General features: G+C 45.3%; 1 protein-coding gene across 9 annotated transcripts in view; it reads left to right on the forward strand.

Annotated features, from left to right (window-relative positions):
* The window catches only part of LOC122560261 (protein NDRG3-like), a 129,324-nt gene that overhangs the window by 30,545 nt on the left and 84,183 nt on the right, over positions 1 to 14,596 (forward strand). For 7 of the 9 annotated variants that reach the window (XM_043710770.1, XM_043710771.1, XM_043710774.1 and 4 more), the window contains 2 exons: positions 7,966 to 8,169; positions 13,746 to 13,814. In XM_043710770.1, the coding sequence (XP_043566705.1) occupies positions 7,993 to 8,169; positions 13,746 to 13,814 (246 nt within the window). In that variant the 5' untranslated portion in view covers positions 7,966 to 7,992. Of the gene's footprint in view, positions 1 to 7,965; positions 8,170 to 8,951; positions 9,038 to 13,745; positions 13,815 to 14,596 lie in introns of those variants that run through there. The other 2 variants (XM_043710773.1, XM_043710772.1) reach the window with 2 other exon arrangements.

The raw sequence follows: 14,596 nt of genomic DNA on the forward strand, positions 1-14,596 counted from the left end.
TTGATTGTTGTGCGGTGCCCATTCATCCGTTGTCGTAGCCTTTGCTCCGTTTCCCCAATGTACCTTGCCTCCGGGCATCCTTGCCTGCAACGTATAAGATAGACAATGTTGGCTGAGTCACATGAGTACCTGCCATGTACAAGGTGGGAGGTGTCCCCACGCGTAATAGTGGTACCTATGTCCACAATCTGACACGTCTTGCAGCATCCACCCTGACAGGGTTGTATGGAGTTGCCCTGAGAGCCGGGCAGTTTGCTACAAACAATGATCTGTTTGAGGTTTGGCAGTTGTTTAAAGGCAAGTAGTGGAGGTGTGGGGAAGGTTTTGGTGAGGTGCTCATTCTCATTGATAATGTGTTGCAGGTCACGAAGAACATGGTGTAGTTTTTCAGCTCCTGGGAAGTACTAGGGTACCCTGTCAGTTGCAGCACGCGTCTGTCTCCTGAGGAGATCATTACGGTTCCTTGCTGAGGCACGTCGGAACTGGCGGCCGATGAGTTGAGCATCGTACCCCCTTCTTGTGAGGGCATCCTTGAGTACTTCCAGGTGTCCGTCACGTTCCTCCTCATCTGAGCAGATCCGGTGTATGCGTAGAGCTTGTCCATAGGGAATGGCTGTTTTAATATGTTTTGGGTGGAAGCTGGAGAAGTGTAGCATTGTGAGGTTGTCTGTGGGTTTGCGGTAGAGTGTGGTGCTGAGGTGTCCATCCTTGATGGAGAAGCATGTGTCCAAGAATGAGACAGATAGTCAAGAGTAGTCCATGGTGAGTTTGATGGTGGGATGAAACTTGTTGATGTCACTGTGTAGTTTTATCAGTGGACCCATGGCGAGGAGTCACTGATAAAACTACACAGTGACATCAACAAATTTCATCCCACCATCAAACTCACTATGAGTGTAAATTCGATGAAACACCCAGCAGAGCAAACAGCCGCATTTATGCAGAAAGGTGAACAGATTGAATGTTTTGACAAATGACAAAGGTTCATTGTCCTGAGGAACACTTGCGTTGCTCTCTCTCTCTCTATCTCTCTCTCTCTCTGTTTCTACACCTGTTTCCTCACCTGCTGACAAGGTTTCCAACATTTTCTGTATTTTCTCTTTTCCTACTCTCCACTCTATTCCTAAAACACTATTTATTCAATTGCTGCTGAGTGAAATATTGTTACTTAAGTGATTAGCTTTAGATCTTGAGCTAATTTTTCTTTCCATAGCGAGTGGGATCTCAAACATTCTATCTCTGTGGTTGTCTCAGACAGAGATGCATTTTATTCAGTTTACAGGTCCTCAGACCAATGGAACTAATGGATGTAGAGACTGGCTCCATGCAGCAGGACATACCAACAATCGACTTGCTTATGCTGTCAACACTGAGTTATGTCAGGCAGTTGGTATTAAATCAGATTAGTTTACGGTATAAACATTGTGCAGCTTACGAGCTGGGTCCAGGATCAAAGTAGATTACACTACAAGCTCAGTGTGAATGTCCAGATGGTTTAGTACAATGTGGTGATGTACTGGCCCATATCACTTCGCTCACTGACCTACATTAGCTTTCAGCCCAGCAGCACCTCAATTTTAGATTCCCTACGGTATGGAAACAAGCCAATTGGCCCAGCAAGTCCACACCAACCTACTGAAGAGTAACCCACCCAAACCCATTCCCCTACCCTATATTTACCCCTGACTAATGCACTTAACGCTGTATGGGCAATTTTGGCATGGCCAATTCACCAGCCCTGCACATCTTTGTGAATGTGGGAGGAAACTGGAACACCCGTAGGAAACACACGCAGACACAGGGTGAATGTGCAAACTCCACACAGTCAGTTGCCTGAGGCTGGAATTGAACCCGAGTCTCTGGCGCTGTGAGGCAGCAGTGCTAACCACTATGCCACCTTAATGGCGTGTTCAAAATTCTGAACAGTTTTGACAGGGTAAAGAAGGATATTCTGTTTCCACTAGTTGGCATGTCAATAAGGGTCACAAATTCAATACTGTCAGCAAGAAAGATAGGAATGAGCTGAAGAGAATCTTCCATACTCAGAGAGTTGTTAGGATTTGGAATGTGCTGCCTGGGAGAGTGGTAGAGGTGGATTTCATCTGAGGTTTCAAAAGGTTTCATCTGAGAAAATGATGAAGTTAAAGGATTGCGGAGGCAGAACTAAAGAATGGGACTAGCTGGGTGGATCTTTCTGGGGGCCAGTACAGAACACAATGGGTGAATGGCCTCCTTCTGTGATATGAAATTCCATGATTCTATGACTCACCTCTCCTGCATTTCCCCCTTGAACAACTTGTACAGCTACAGTAGTAAAACATCTCAAGGCATGTCTCAGAGTGGAGACCAATTTGATGTGGAGGCAGCAGAGGAGACATTAGACAAAGGTTGGTCAACTATGTAGATTTTAAGAAATGCTTTGAAATTGAGGAGGTGGAAGGACTTTAAGGGAGATAATTCCGGAGCTACAGGTCTGGGCAGTCGAAGGCACAGCCGTAGGTGGAGAGAGACAGGAAAAAGATCAGGAATGCTAAAGAGATCAAAATTAAAGGAATACGGCTATCTCAGAGGGCTATGAGGCTGAAAGAGATCACAAAGATAGAGAGGTACAGAGCCACTGAAGGATTCAATCACTAAGAATTTGTGACCCCTACTGACATGCCAACTAGTGGAAACAGAATATCATTCCTTACCCTGTCAAAATTGTTCAGAATAAGCGTAATCTTTATAATCTTTTCTTGTATCAAAAATCCCTCATTCCTGGTATCATTCTAGTAAATTTCCTTTGAACTCTCTCCAGGACTTTAGCATCCTTCAGTAAATAATGTGCCCAAACTAAACACAATACTTTTAATGTGGTCATAGAGTCATAGAAGCAGACCCTTCAATTTGTCTGTGCCGACCAGATATCCTAAATTAATCTAGTTCCATTTGCCAGCATTTGGCCCTTATCCCTCTAAATCCTTTAAATTCATGTACCCACCCAGATGCCTTTTAAACGTTGTATTGTACCAGCCTCCACCACTACCTCTGGCAGCTCATTCCATATATGCACCATCCTCTGCATGAAAAAGTTGCCCCTTGGGTCCCTTTTAGATCTTTCCCTGCTCACCTTAAATCTATGCCCTGTAGTTTTGGACTGGAACATTTCTGTCAACAGCTCCGCAGTTTGCTCCCTTATCTCTCACAACAATCTAGGATGCAACCGATCCAGGCCTGGTGACTTCTTTACCTGGAGTGCTACCAGCCTATTGAGCACCTCTTCTTTATCTATCACGATACTGCTCAGTTGCTGAATGGGGGCCTATTGGGAAGCCAGTGTTAGCCAATGGACCTAGTAGTGGTGTTCTTGTGGCTGCAATGCTTTAGATTGTAAGATGCTTCTAAAGATGTGCAGGCCAGGGGTGAATTGACCATGCTAAAATTGCCCATAGTGTTCAGGGATATGTAGGTAAGTGCATTAGTCAGGGGTAAATGTAGAGTAATAGGGTAGGGGAATGGGTCTGAGTGGGTTACTCTCCAGAGAGCCAGTGTGGACTTGTTGGGCCAAAGGGCCTGTTTCCACCCTGTAGGGATTCTTTGATTCTATGGTTAGGTCACATCTAGGATATTGTGCGCAGTCTGGAATCCATATTTATAGGAGGGATGAGATTGCAGAGAGGGTACAGAGGAAATTAGCCAGGATGTTTCCTGGGATGGAGGGGTTTAGTTATGAAGAGAGATTGGATAGAAAGGGACTTATTTCTTTGCAGAAGGGAAGACTGAGGGGGACATGATTGAAATATCTAAATAGGTTGGATAGGCAGGAAGAAAAATCTCCCCTTGGTAGAGAGATCATCAACCAGGGGGCATCGAATTAAGGTCGAATTAGGCTGTTTAGAGGAGATGTGAGACAATTTCCTTCAGCTAGAGAAGTGAGAATCTGGAACTCACTACCACTAAAGATGATAGGGAACAGAAAGCCTTATAATGTTTAAGAGGTATTTAGATGTACACTTACGATGCCAAGACATAGACGGCTATAGGCCAAGTGCTGGACAATTGAATTTAAGTAGTTAGGTTGCTATGTTTGACTGGTGCAGACTCGATGGGCCGAAAAGTGTTTTTCTGTGCTGTAAATCTCTATGGCTAAATGCTGAAATAGAGGCAATCATTTGTCTATAGGGAATTGGTGCTTTCTTAACATGGCAATCGTAGTAGAAACCAGACAATGGAAAAAAATGCATCAAAATTTCAGTTACAGGTGCTGCAGGTGAACCATCTGTGTTAGTCAAGGTAAATGTGATGACCACAGCAGTAGATTCCAAAACAGGATTGATTTTCAATCAGAAAGATAAACAGAAAATGTTGGAAACATTGAGCTGGTCAGGCTGTATCTGCAGGGAGAGGGTTAACGCTTTTGGGACTGTTACCTTTCACCAGGACTGGGAGAACATAGAGATTTGGCAGCTTCTTCACAAGTGTGAAGCTTTGGGAAACATATTAGCTTAGAGCTGAGTGTCCAAATTTCTTTGAGACAAATGGCCAACTGTTCATTTATAAATGTAGTGCAGTATGTTGTAATCATAAAATCTTACAGCACTGATGGAGGTCATTTGGTCCTTTGAAGGAAAGCTCTCAGGTTCATCACCAGCTCTGCTTTCTTTGTTTTTAAACAATGATTTTTAGTGAACACTTGGATTTTAATTGTGTTTCGCTTCTTGGGCGACCACATGCCAACCTGTCGCTGACGCCCTCTGCTGCCCTCCCCTTCTCTTCTGAATGTCATTTTGACAAATAACTGACATTTATATAGCACCTTTTTGATGCAGTGTAACTTCTCTAGGTAGGAGAAATTGAGGTCTGCAGATGCTGGAGATCAGAGCTGAAAATATGTTGCTGGAAAAGCGCAGCAGGTCAGGCAGCATCCAGGGAACAGGAGAATCGACGTTTCGGGCATAAGCCCTTCTTCAGGAGGGCTTATGAAGAAGGGCTTATGCCCGAAACGTCAATTCTCCTGTTCCCTGGATGCTGCCTGACCTGCTGCGCTTTTCCAGCAACACATTTTCAGCAACTTCTCTAGGTACCCCATGCCTCTAGGATGTGGGGATGGGAAAAGAGACTGTTCTAAGGACAAAGTGTAATGGGGAGAGGGAGAGAGTTATTAACTGGTAAATACTTAATCGAACAAGAGAAGAGAAAGTGAAAGTGTTGAAGGTGAACCAGGGAGGAGAAACCAGCACAAATCTGTTTGAGTTAAATTGGGCCTTGGTTGTTATTGGGCTTGTGGCAGGTTATCCTTCAGAATGGTATTCCAGAAATGACATAGTTCTCCAGCTATGCAATCGAATCATAAAATCCCTACAGTGTGGAAATAGACCATTTGGCCCAACTAGGTGAAAGTGGGTTCTGCAGATGCTGGAGATTAGAGTCAAGATAGAGTGGTGTTGGAAAAGCACTGCAGGTCAAGCAGCATCTGAGGAGCAGGAAAATCGACGTTTTGGGCAAAAGCCCTAGGTTGGTGCTGAAGTGGAACGTTGGAACTGGGGTAAGATTGGGGGAGGGGAAATGAGGAAGCTGGTGAAGTCTACATTGAAGCCCTAGGGTTGAAGGGTCCCAAAGCTGAAGATAAGGCATTCTTCCTCCAGGCGTCGGGTGGTGAGGAAGTGGCGATGGAGGAGACCCAGGATCTGTATTTCCTCGGCAGAGTGGGAGGGGGAGTTGATATGTTCGGCCACAGGGCGGTGGAGTTGGTTAGTGTGGTTGTCCTGGAGATGTTCTCTGAAGCACTCTGCAAGTAGGTGGCCAGTTTCCCCAATGAGGAGGAGACTGCATTGGGAGCAATGGATACAGTAAATGATGCGTGGAAGTGCAGTTGAAGCTTTGATGGATGTGGAAGGCTCCTGTGGGGCCTTGGTGGGGGTGGGGGAGGCGTGGACACAGGTTTGCAATTCGTGCGGTGGCTGCGATAGGGGAGGTAGTCACGGAGGGAAGGGTCTTGTGGAGAGAGGAGGAGAACTTCTTCAAGATATTGTAGAGAGAGAGGCCCAACAACGACCCTCTGAAGAGTAACCTACCCAGACCCATTCCCCTACGCTATTACTCTACATTATCCCTGACTAATACTCTTAACCTGTACATCCCTGAACACATGGCCAATTCACCTAATCTGAACATCTTTGGGTTGTGGGAGGAAACCGGAGTATCTGGAGGAAACCCACACAGACTTGGGAGAATGTGCAAACTCCGCACAGACAGTCGCCCAAGGCTGGAACCGAACCCGGGTCCCTGGCGCTGTGAGGCAGCAGTGCTAACCACTGAACCACCATGCCACCGAGCCACCGAAATAGCTTCACATATTTTTTTGAAAAACCTCTCGAACATTCCTCAAAAGTGCGATTATTTTTGTGGGGATCAAATGAGGACAGGATTCCACCGGACTCTGAATCCACCGGATTCTGAATCCTGATTGAACAGCTGTCAGCGATTCACCATCCAGCTTCCCACATTCAGACTAAATCTGTGGCTTCCTTCTCAAGAAACTCGAAATCTGGTTCTGACCCTGAATCTTCAAGAGAGATCAGAGTGAGAAAATATTTGGTTTTGGTTTGGGGCCCGCTGTATTGGCAGGGTGGGTGGTTCGGATTGCCGTGGTGCGGGGTTACTGTTAGTTGTAGTAAGGTGTCACTGTATATTTTGGTGGGTGGGTGGCCTTGGGGGTGTGGGGGTGAGCGAGGGATGGGTGGGTGGGGAGTGTGTGTTTAGGATGGCTGGGCAGAGAAGGCGTACGAGGGGTAGTGAGCCTGCAGGAGCTGACATAAGGGATTGGTTCACAAGATTATCGAGGCCTGTCCTAATTTATTAAATGAAAGCTCCTGAGCTATTTATCTGTCCCCACTCTGTAATTACAAGTATTATAGCTCCCAGAAAGATGAGATCACGTCCTGCACATAATTTGATTTAGACAAAGAATGCATTAGCGATGGGATTGAAATAATTTCTGTGAAGGGTGTTTGGATTTGAAATGAAAGGCAATGTAGAATTTTTTAGGAAGATGAGACTTGGCTTCCTCCCTGATCTTCCAAAAGAATAATTTTGTCCTCTCCATCTTAACCTTACCATTTTACGTAGAAGCTGTTAGAATGATTTTCCCAAACACGTACTTTCCCCCTTCCTGTTTATTAATGTATTTTCTTTACCTAATGGTGTGTGTCTCCTTGAGCACCTGATTGCTTTCTGATGTGCCTTTCTTTGTCAGACTTTGCCTCAAGTCTGGCACACAGCCCAGATTTTCGAATCGACATAATGTTCATGGCTATGTTGCCTCTTTTAGTTTAGAAAAGATAAACAGGTCACCACAATCCTATAATGATGCTGATAGGAAACGCTAGACTGAGTTGCTGAAGTGACCCAGTGGCCATATCAGAACAGGAGACAGATCCTCCTCAGCTGTTTGGACAAAGTACAACATAGATAAATATGAGAAACTATATTTTGGTATTTAAGAATGAGCAGATTGCTTATTACTTGGAAGGTGTGGGTCTCAAAGGGTAGATGAACAAGGGGAACTTGGAGTAAAAATACACAATTGCACTTCAGATTAGCAAGACCATTTTGAAAACGCAAATCAAGAAGGTGGTGTTATTTCTAGTTGGATAGAATTAAAATGTAAGGTATTATACTAAACCTTAGTTAGACCACACTTTGAATAATGTACAGGTAGTTCTGCTAAAGTGCAGTAGTTGCATTCCAGTGAAGCCTCGTTTGATAGAAATTTGCTTAATAAAAATAATGGGGCCTATGGGAGAAGTGGGGTTGGGGAAGACCAACAAAAACATCACTCACGATCGCTCAAAAATCACCCAAAGGTCTTAACACAAAGCATAGCACAGACTGAATGAAGGTTGAAATCATATTTATTACTAAAACAAAAGTAAATTTAACACCATACATTTAAAAAATATAAGAAAGCTGCTCTCTACACAGTACTTCTCACAGCTATCAGTAGCTGACATGGTGCATGCGCAGGACAGCATGAACATAGGCGAATGTGCAGAATGGTGTGGAGATTTCGGTGTGCACATCGGCGACTGCGCAGAACGGCATAGAGATTTGGCACGCACAGCGGCACATGCGCAGAACAAACAGCGCGAACTGATCCACACTGGAATCATGCTATTGCCAACAGGGGTAAGTGTTCTCCAAAATACTGTTCCCTAATTCTTCAGCGACATTATAGCCAAATCCTGCTGCCAAAGTGCACGTTATCCCAGAACTACCTATACTTTGATGTTACATAAAGGATGTTGAGGCACTGGAGAAGGTCCTGAGGAGATTGACAAGTTTGGCGCAGGAAATGCATGAGTACACATTTTTCAGGGAGGAGTTGACAGACTGAATCAATTCTCTCTTGATAAAAAGAAGGCTGAGGGGTCACCGAGTTGTGATTTTTATAGATGAGAAAGGTTTCAGTCCAGTGAATTCTGCTATTATCCCAGCTGGTGGTAAAATTGGACAAGTCAGTTTCCAGAGTGAAATCTGGCTTGACAGAACATTAGTTTTGTTTTTTGCAATTTTGTTCCCAAGGTGGTCAGTCACTGGACATATTCACAAAAGTCAGTAAATGTGCTTTTGACCAAGGAACGTCAACATTTATTACACACAAAAGGAAACAAAAATCATAAACTACTTTATATGACAGATAAGATTTTATGAAGCACTCATTACAAGTATCAGATATTAAAATTCAACTCTTCTACCCTCACAACAATGTTACAGATACTCAACATTAATGGAGGGTCACCCTCTTTCTACTTGAAAGCTCCTTGTTCAGTGATATGGGCTGTACTTGATAAACCTCAGCTTCTTCAGTTATTGTATCTTCATGAGACCCTTGAGCAAATTGTGAACACAGCTCACTTGTTCCTTAACATTGATTCTTGAAACCTCTTTTCCATGGCTTTGTGTTTCAGGAGCTTTCTGTTACAGGCATTAGCACACTCAGAATTCTCTCCTGCCCTGACTGCTCTGGAGAAACAGACGGTGAAAAAGAATTAAGGTCCATTTATTTTGTACATTTCACAACCTTGAGGTCTTTCAAATCATCTTGCAGCTTATTACCACACTTTCAACTGTGTTCAATATGGTTGGATAATGCAGAGAATTTGTGCACAGCAGGATCCCAGAAAGACCCACATGACTTGACAAACTATGTTTGATTTGAAGTGATGCCTTTGTTTCAACATTGAGTATTGGTCAGAAAACCTAGAAAAACCCACAGCTGTTAACGTTTCAATGATATACTTTGATCTTTTGCCCAAGAAGGCAGGCAGGGCATGAGGGAGAAACTGAGGACTGCAGATGCTGGAGATCAGAGTCGAAAATTGTGATGCTGGCAAAGCACAGCCGATCAAGCAGCATCCGAGGATCAGGAGTGTCAACGTTTCGAGCATAAGCTGTTCATCAGGAATGTGGAGGGATGCTCAAGGGGAGCTGAGAGATAAATGGGAGGGGGTGGTGGGGCTGGCAGGGAAAGTAGCTGGGAATGTGATAGGTGGATGAAGGTGGGGGTGATGGTGATATGACGGGGTGGAGGCTGGGTGAATAATTGATCATTTGGCTGAATTTGGACTGAGTTCTTAAAGCAGGTGCAGGTGACTAACCAGCTGTCACTATCCTGACTGGACCATGGCATTCTGTTTGCTTTTCAGTGTAATTTTCAGTTCCCCACTAATCCCGCTTACAGACTTTTCATATATACAAATCTCGGCTCACGGTCCTTAGAAATTCTCCATCTGTTCCCAGTGATTAACTGATTCTCGATCATGTTTGTCTGTTCAAAATATCTGGAACCACAACAGATTTTTCAATGCGCCACTTGCTTTAATTGGAGCATGCTGTTTTTTTTTTCCAGTTGTCTAACTGACCATAATGACCTGATGTGTTGCCATTGTGCCCATCTTGAATTGATGCTGAGGGCGAGGGCACCACAATTGCTCACCCTGAAAGTGTTTTGAAGTCAGTGAAAGAGAGTGCTCGAGAGGGCAATTGCAGCTATGCCACTATGTGAACGTGGGGAGAGCGAGATACTTCACTGAAGTTTAGATGTCTGGAAGGAGGCTGTTGAGAGTAAAAGGGCTGAAGCTCTATGTGTGTATTTGTAGTGAGATCATTTCAAATAGTTTACGTATAGTGCAACATGATTAGTTTTCTTCCCCTTTTTCTGTAACAAACCTTTAGGTTCTCTTGTCAAAACCAAATTGGTAACCTCTCGTTGATATATTTGCTCAGAGCAATATGTTCTGACCACCACAATAAACCAAGTAGTAAAAAACAAAAATACTTATAGTCTATCTTCAGGGTGGCATGGTGGCTCAGTGGTTAGCACTGATGCCTTACAGCACCATCGTCCTAGGTTCGATTCCAGCCTCGGCCGACTGACAGTGTGGAGTTTGCACGTTCTCCCTGTGTCTGCGTGGATTTCCTCTGGATGCTCCGGTTTCCTCCCACAGTCTAAAGGTGTGCTGTTCAGGTGAATTGGCCGTGCTAAATTGCCCATAGTGCTAGGTGCATTAGTCAGAGGCAAATGGGTCTGGGTGGGTTACTCTTCAGAGGGTTGGTGTGGACTGGTTGGGCTGAAGCGCCTGTTTCCACACTGTAGGTAATCTGATCTGATCTATCAAAACACTGGGATCTGACTTATCCAGTATCAGCTGCCATCATAACAATATTCCCTTCCCACTCATTTGTTTTGACTGGTTCCTCCATAAATTGTTCTGTCCTGTTCACATCAGTCACTCACTGTGATAACATTCCCACCGCCCTGAGTGAAGACCTTTCCTTTCCTAATTTCCGTTTATATTTCTTGGTGATTGTTGCGTTTCGATAGCCTCTAGTTATGCTCTGGCTCACAAAAGGAAACATTCTCTCTGCATTATTAAGAAGGTCCATGATGTCATTCGGACCCTTATGACCACTTGGTAGCGCACTCACCTCTGAGTTAGAAGGTTTTGGGTACAGGCGCTGAATGGTGTGCTGTGATGTCAAAGGTGCCAAATATTTGCCTGAGACTGTAAAACAAAGGGTGGGATAGGGATCATAAATCATTAAATCCCTACAGTGTGGAAGCAGGCCATTTGACCCATCAATTCCACACTGGCCCTCTGAAGAGCATTCCACCCAGACCCATTCCCCTACCCTGACCCCATAATCTTGCACTTCCCAGGGCCAATTCATCTAATCTGCACATCTCTGGACTGTGGGAGGAAACTCACGTAGACATGGGGAGAACATGCAAACTCCACACAGACTGTTGTCTGAGGGTGGAATTGAACCTAGGTCCCTAGCACTGTGAGGTGGCAATGTTAACCACTGAGCCACCACCAATATCCCATGACACTGTTTCAGACAGGAACAGGAGAGCTCTTCCTAGTGATGTGCCCAATATCTGTCTCTCAATTCAATAACAATAAATTATTTGGACATCATCGCAACGAGGACTGTGGGATCTTGCTGTGCATTGTCTGATTGCTGAGTTTCCAGTATGGTAGCAGAGTCCGCACTCAAAAATGTAATTCATTGACTGCACAGTGCTTTGGGGTGACCTGTGATTATGAAAGGGCCGTATATAAATGCAAGTCTCTGTTTTCTCATGGGAATGTCCAGCTCTGTCCCATCCCCACCCCAAACCCCCGCCCCAGGAGAATGCTGTAAACTTCCTCTTGAGGGTCAGTGTAAAGTCGACCTGTACGCAGTGCCCGGTTTTGTCTGCGTCCTTCATCAATCAGTCTGTCCTGATTATCCCACCTCCCATCCCTCCTTTTATCTTCTCCTGTTGGTCACTGCCCTAACGTCTCATGTGGGTTCGATGTCAGATTTATTTTTGATAATGTTTCTGTGCGGGACCCTGGGAGTTTTGGCAATATTGAAGTTGCTGTGGAAATGCAAGTTGTTGTTGTAGTTAGTAATCCTTGATTTTTCCAAGACACATTCAAGTAACCGATACCTCATACTCGTTGGAGAAGAGAATTATTTATGATTCCACTTGCGATTAGTCATGGGTTCACAAGAGCCTTACAGTGCAGAAGAAGGCCATTTGGCCCATCACGTAGGCACCGGCTCTTCAAAAGTGCATCCTTACCTACTGCCAGTCCATTGCTTTTTCTGCCTTTTCCCCTTGCACATTGTTCCTACCCCAAAAGAGCTTCAATTGAAGCTCTTTCCAGGCAATTTATTTCAGACCCTGATGACTGGATGTGTGAAAACAATTGAAATTCCCTTCAAGCTTGTCCCCTCCTGTTATGGATCCTTCTCTGAGTGAGAACAGCTTCTCCTTATCTACTCCATCCGGCCTGCTCTATCCTCTCAGATATCCTCTTTGCCTTCTTCTCTCCATGGAGAACAGTCCCAACTTCCTCACTCTTTCCTCACAACTGAAATTTCGCACTCTGGACTCTTTCCTGTAAATTTCTTCTGTGCAATCTCCAATGGTTCACATCCATGTAGTACCCTCAACCGTACACAGAAATGAAGTAAGAGAATTATTTAAATTCTAATACATCCCCTCAGTCATCATTAGGCCAATGCAAATGTTACTTTAAAATTACACCATCGGGTTGATTTTCTGTTAAATCAACAGTAAAATGTTTGACCTGACTACATGGTCATGTCCACGCTCCCCCAACAACCCACCCTGCCCTCCTGGCACCTTCCTCTGCCACTGCAGGAATTGCAAAACCTACACCACACCTCCTCCCTCACCTCCATCCAAGGCCCCAAAGGAGCCTTCCACATTCACCAATATCATTTATTGTATCCGTTGCTCCCAATGTGGTCTCCTCTACATTGGGGAGACTGGACACCTCCTAGCAGAGCACTTTAGGGAACATCGCTGGGACACCCGCACCAATCGACCACACCGCCCTGTGGCCCACTATTTCAACTCACCCTCCCACTCAGCCGAGGACATGCAGGTCCTGCAATATCATTTATTGTATCCGTTGCTCCCAATGTGGTCTCCTCTACATTGGGGAGACTGGACGCCTTCTCGCAGAGTGCTTTAGGGAACATCTCCGGGATACCCGCACCAATCAACCCCACCGCCTTGCACTTTGCCAAGGACATGCAGGTCCTGGGCCTCCTCCACCACTACACCCTCACCACCCGCACGTGGAGGAAGAACGCCTCATCTTCCGCCTCAAAACACTTCAACCCCAGGGCATCAATGTGGACTTCACCAGTTTCCTCATTTCCCCTCCCCCAGCTTATCCCAGTTCCAACCTTCCCGCTCAGCACCGTCCCCATGACCTGTCCTACCTGCCAATCTCCCTTCCCACCTATCCACTCCACCCTCTTCTCTGACCTATCATCTTCATCCCCACCCCCATCCACCTATTATACTCTTTGCTACCTTCTCTCCAGCCCCACCACCCTCCCATTTATCTTTCCACCCTGGAGGCTCCTTGCCTTCATTCCTGATGAAGAGCTTTTGCCCGAAACATTGATTTTCCTGCTCCTCGGATGCTGCCTGACCTGCTGTGCTTGTCCAGCACCACTCTAATCTACACAGTAAAATGTTTGATCCAGTCTTTCAAATTCTGTCATTTAAATAAAATATCAGAAGAAGCTGTTTCGGAGAGTTGTGATCTACCCAGTAGATAGCTTTGTGATTGTGTGTGCTTTGGTCACTGTCAGGTTCTTACTGGCCCTAGTTATCCCTATGTATCAAGTCACTCTGCTTAATTTGTGCTCCTTTTGTACTTGTGCAGATCCTAGAAGCGATGGAGGAACTCCAAGATGTTCAACTGACTGAGATTAAGCCTCTCCTAACAGATGGGGTAAGCAACTGGCCTGGAGGAGCCTATTTTCTGTTGATAGACTAATAATCAAGAAGCCCTGGACTAGAGATCTTGAGTTAGACACAAAAAAACCTGCAGATGCTGGAATCCAAAGTAGACAAGCAGGAAGCAGGAAGCACACAGCAAGCCAGGCAGCATCAGGAGGTGGAGAGAAGTCAACTTCTCAGGTATAACCCTTCTACAGGAAGGTTTCAAGAAGGGTTACACCTGCAACATTGACTTCTCCACCTCCTGATGCTGCCTGGCTTGCTGTGTTCTTCCAGCCTCCTGCTTGTCTACTAGAGATCCTGAGAACATGCATTTCAATCCTTTTGTGACAATTCAAATTCAGCTTTTAAAAGGGATGTTAAAAGGTATAGAACAGAAAGATGGTACTACTGTGGCCTTTGTGGTAATGTCATTGGGCTCAAAATCTAGAGGCCCAGGCTAAGGCTATAGAGACACCAGCCAAGGAGCCTTCCACATCCATCAAAGTTTTACCTGCACATCCACTAATATCATTTATTGTATCTGTTGCTCCCGATGCGGTCTCCTCTACATTGGGGAGACTGGGGGCCTCCTAGCAGAGCGCTTTAGGGAACATCTCCGGGATACCCGCACCAATCAACCACACCGCCCCGTGGCCCAACATTTCAACTCCCCCTCCCACTCTGCCGAGGACATGGAGGTCCTGGGCCTCCTTCACCGCCGCTCCCTCACCACCAGACGCCTGGAGGAAGAACGCCTCATCTTCCGCCCCGGAACACTTCAACCCCAGGGCA

This window comes from Chiloscyllium plagiosum, chromosome 20, assembly GCF_004010195.1.
Source record: "Chiloscyllium plagiosum isolate BGI_BamShark_2017 chromosome 20, ASM401019v2, whole genome shotgun sequence".
NCBI classification, from domain to species: domain Eukaryota; kingdom Metazoa; phylum Chordata; class Chondrichthyes; order Orectolobiformes; family Hemiscylliidae; genus Chiloscyllium; species Chiloscyllium plagiosum.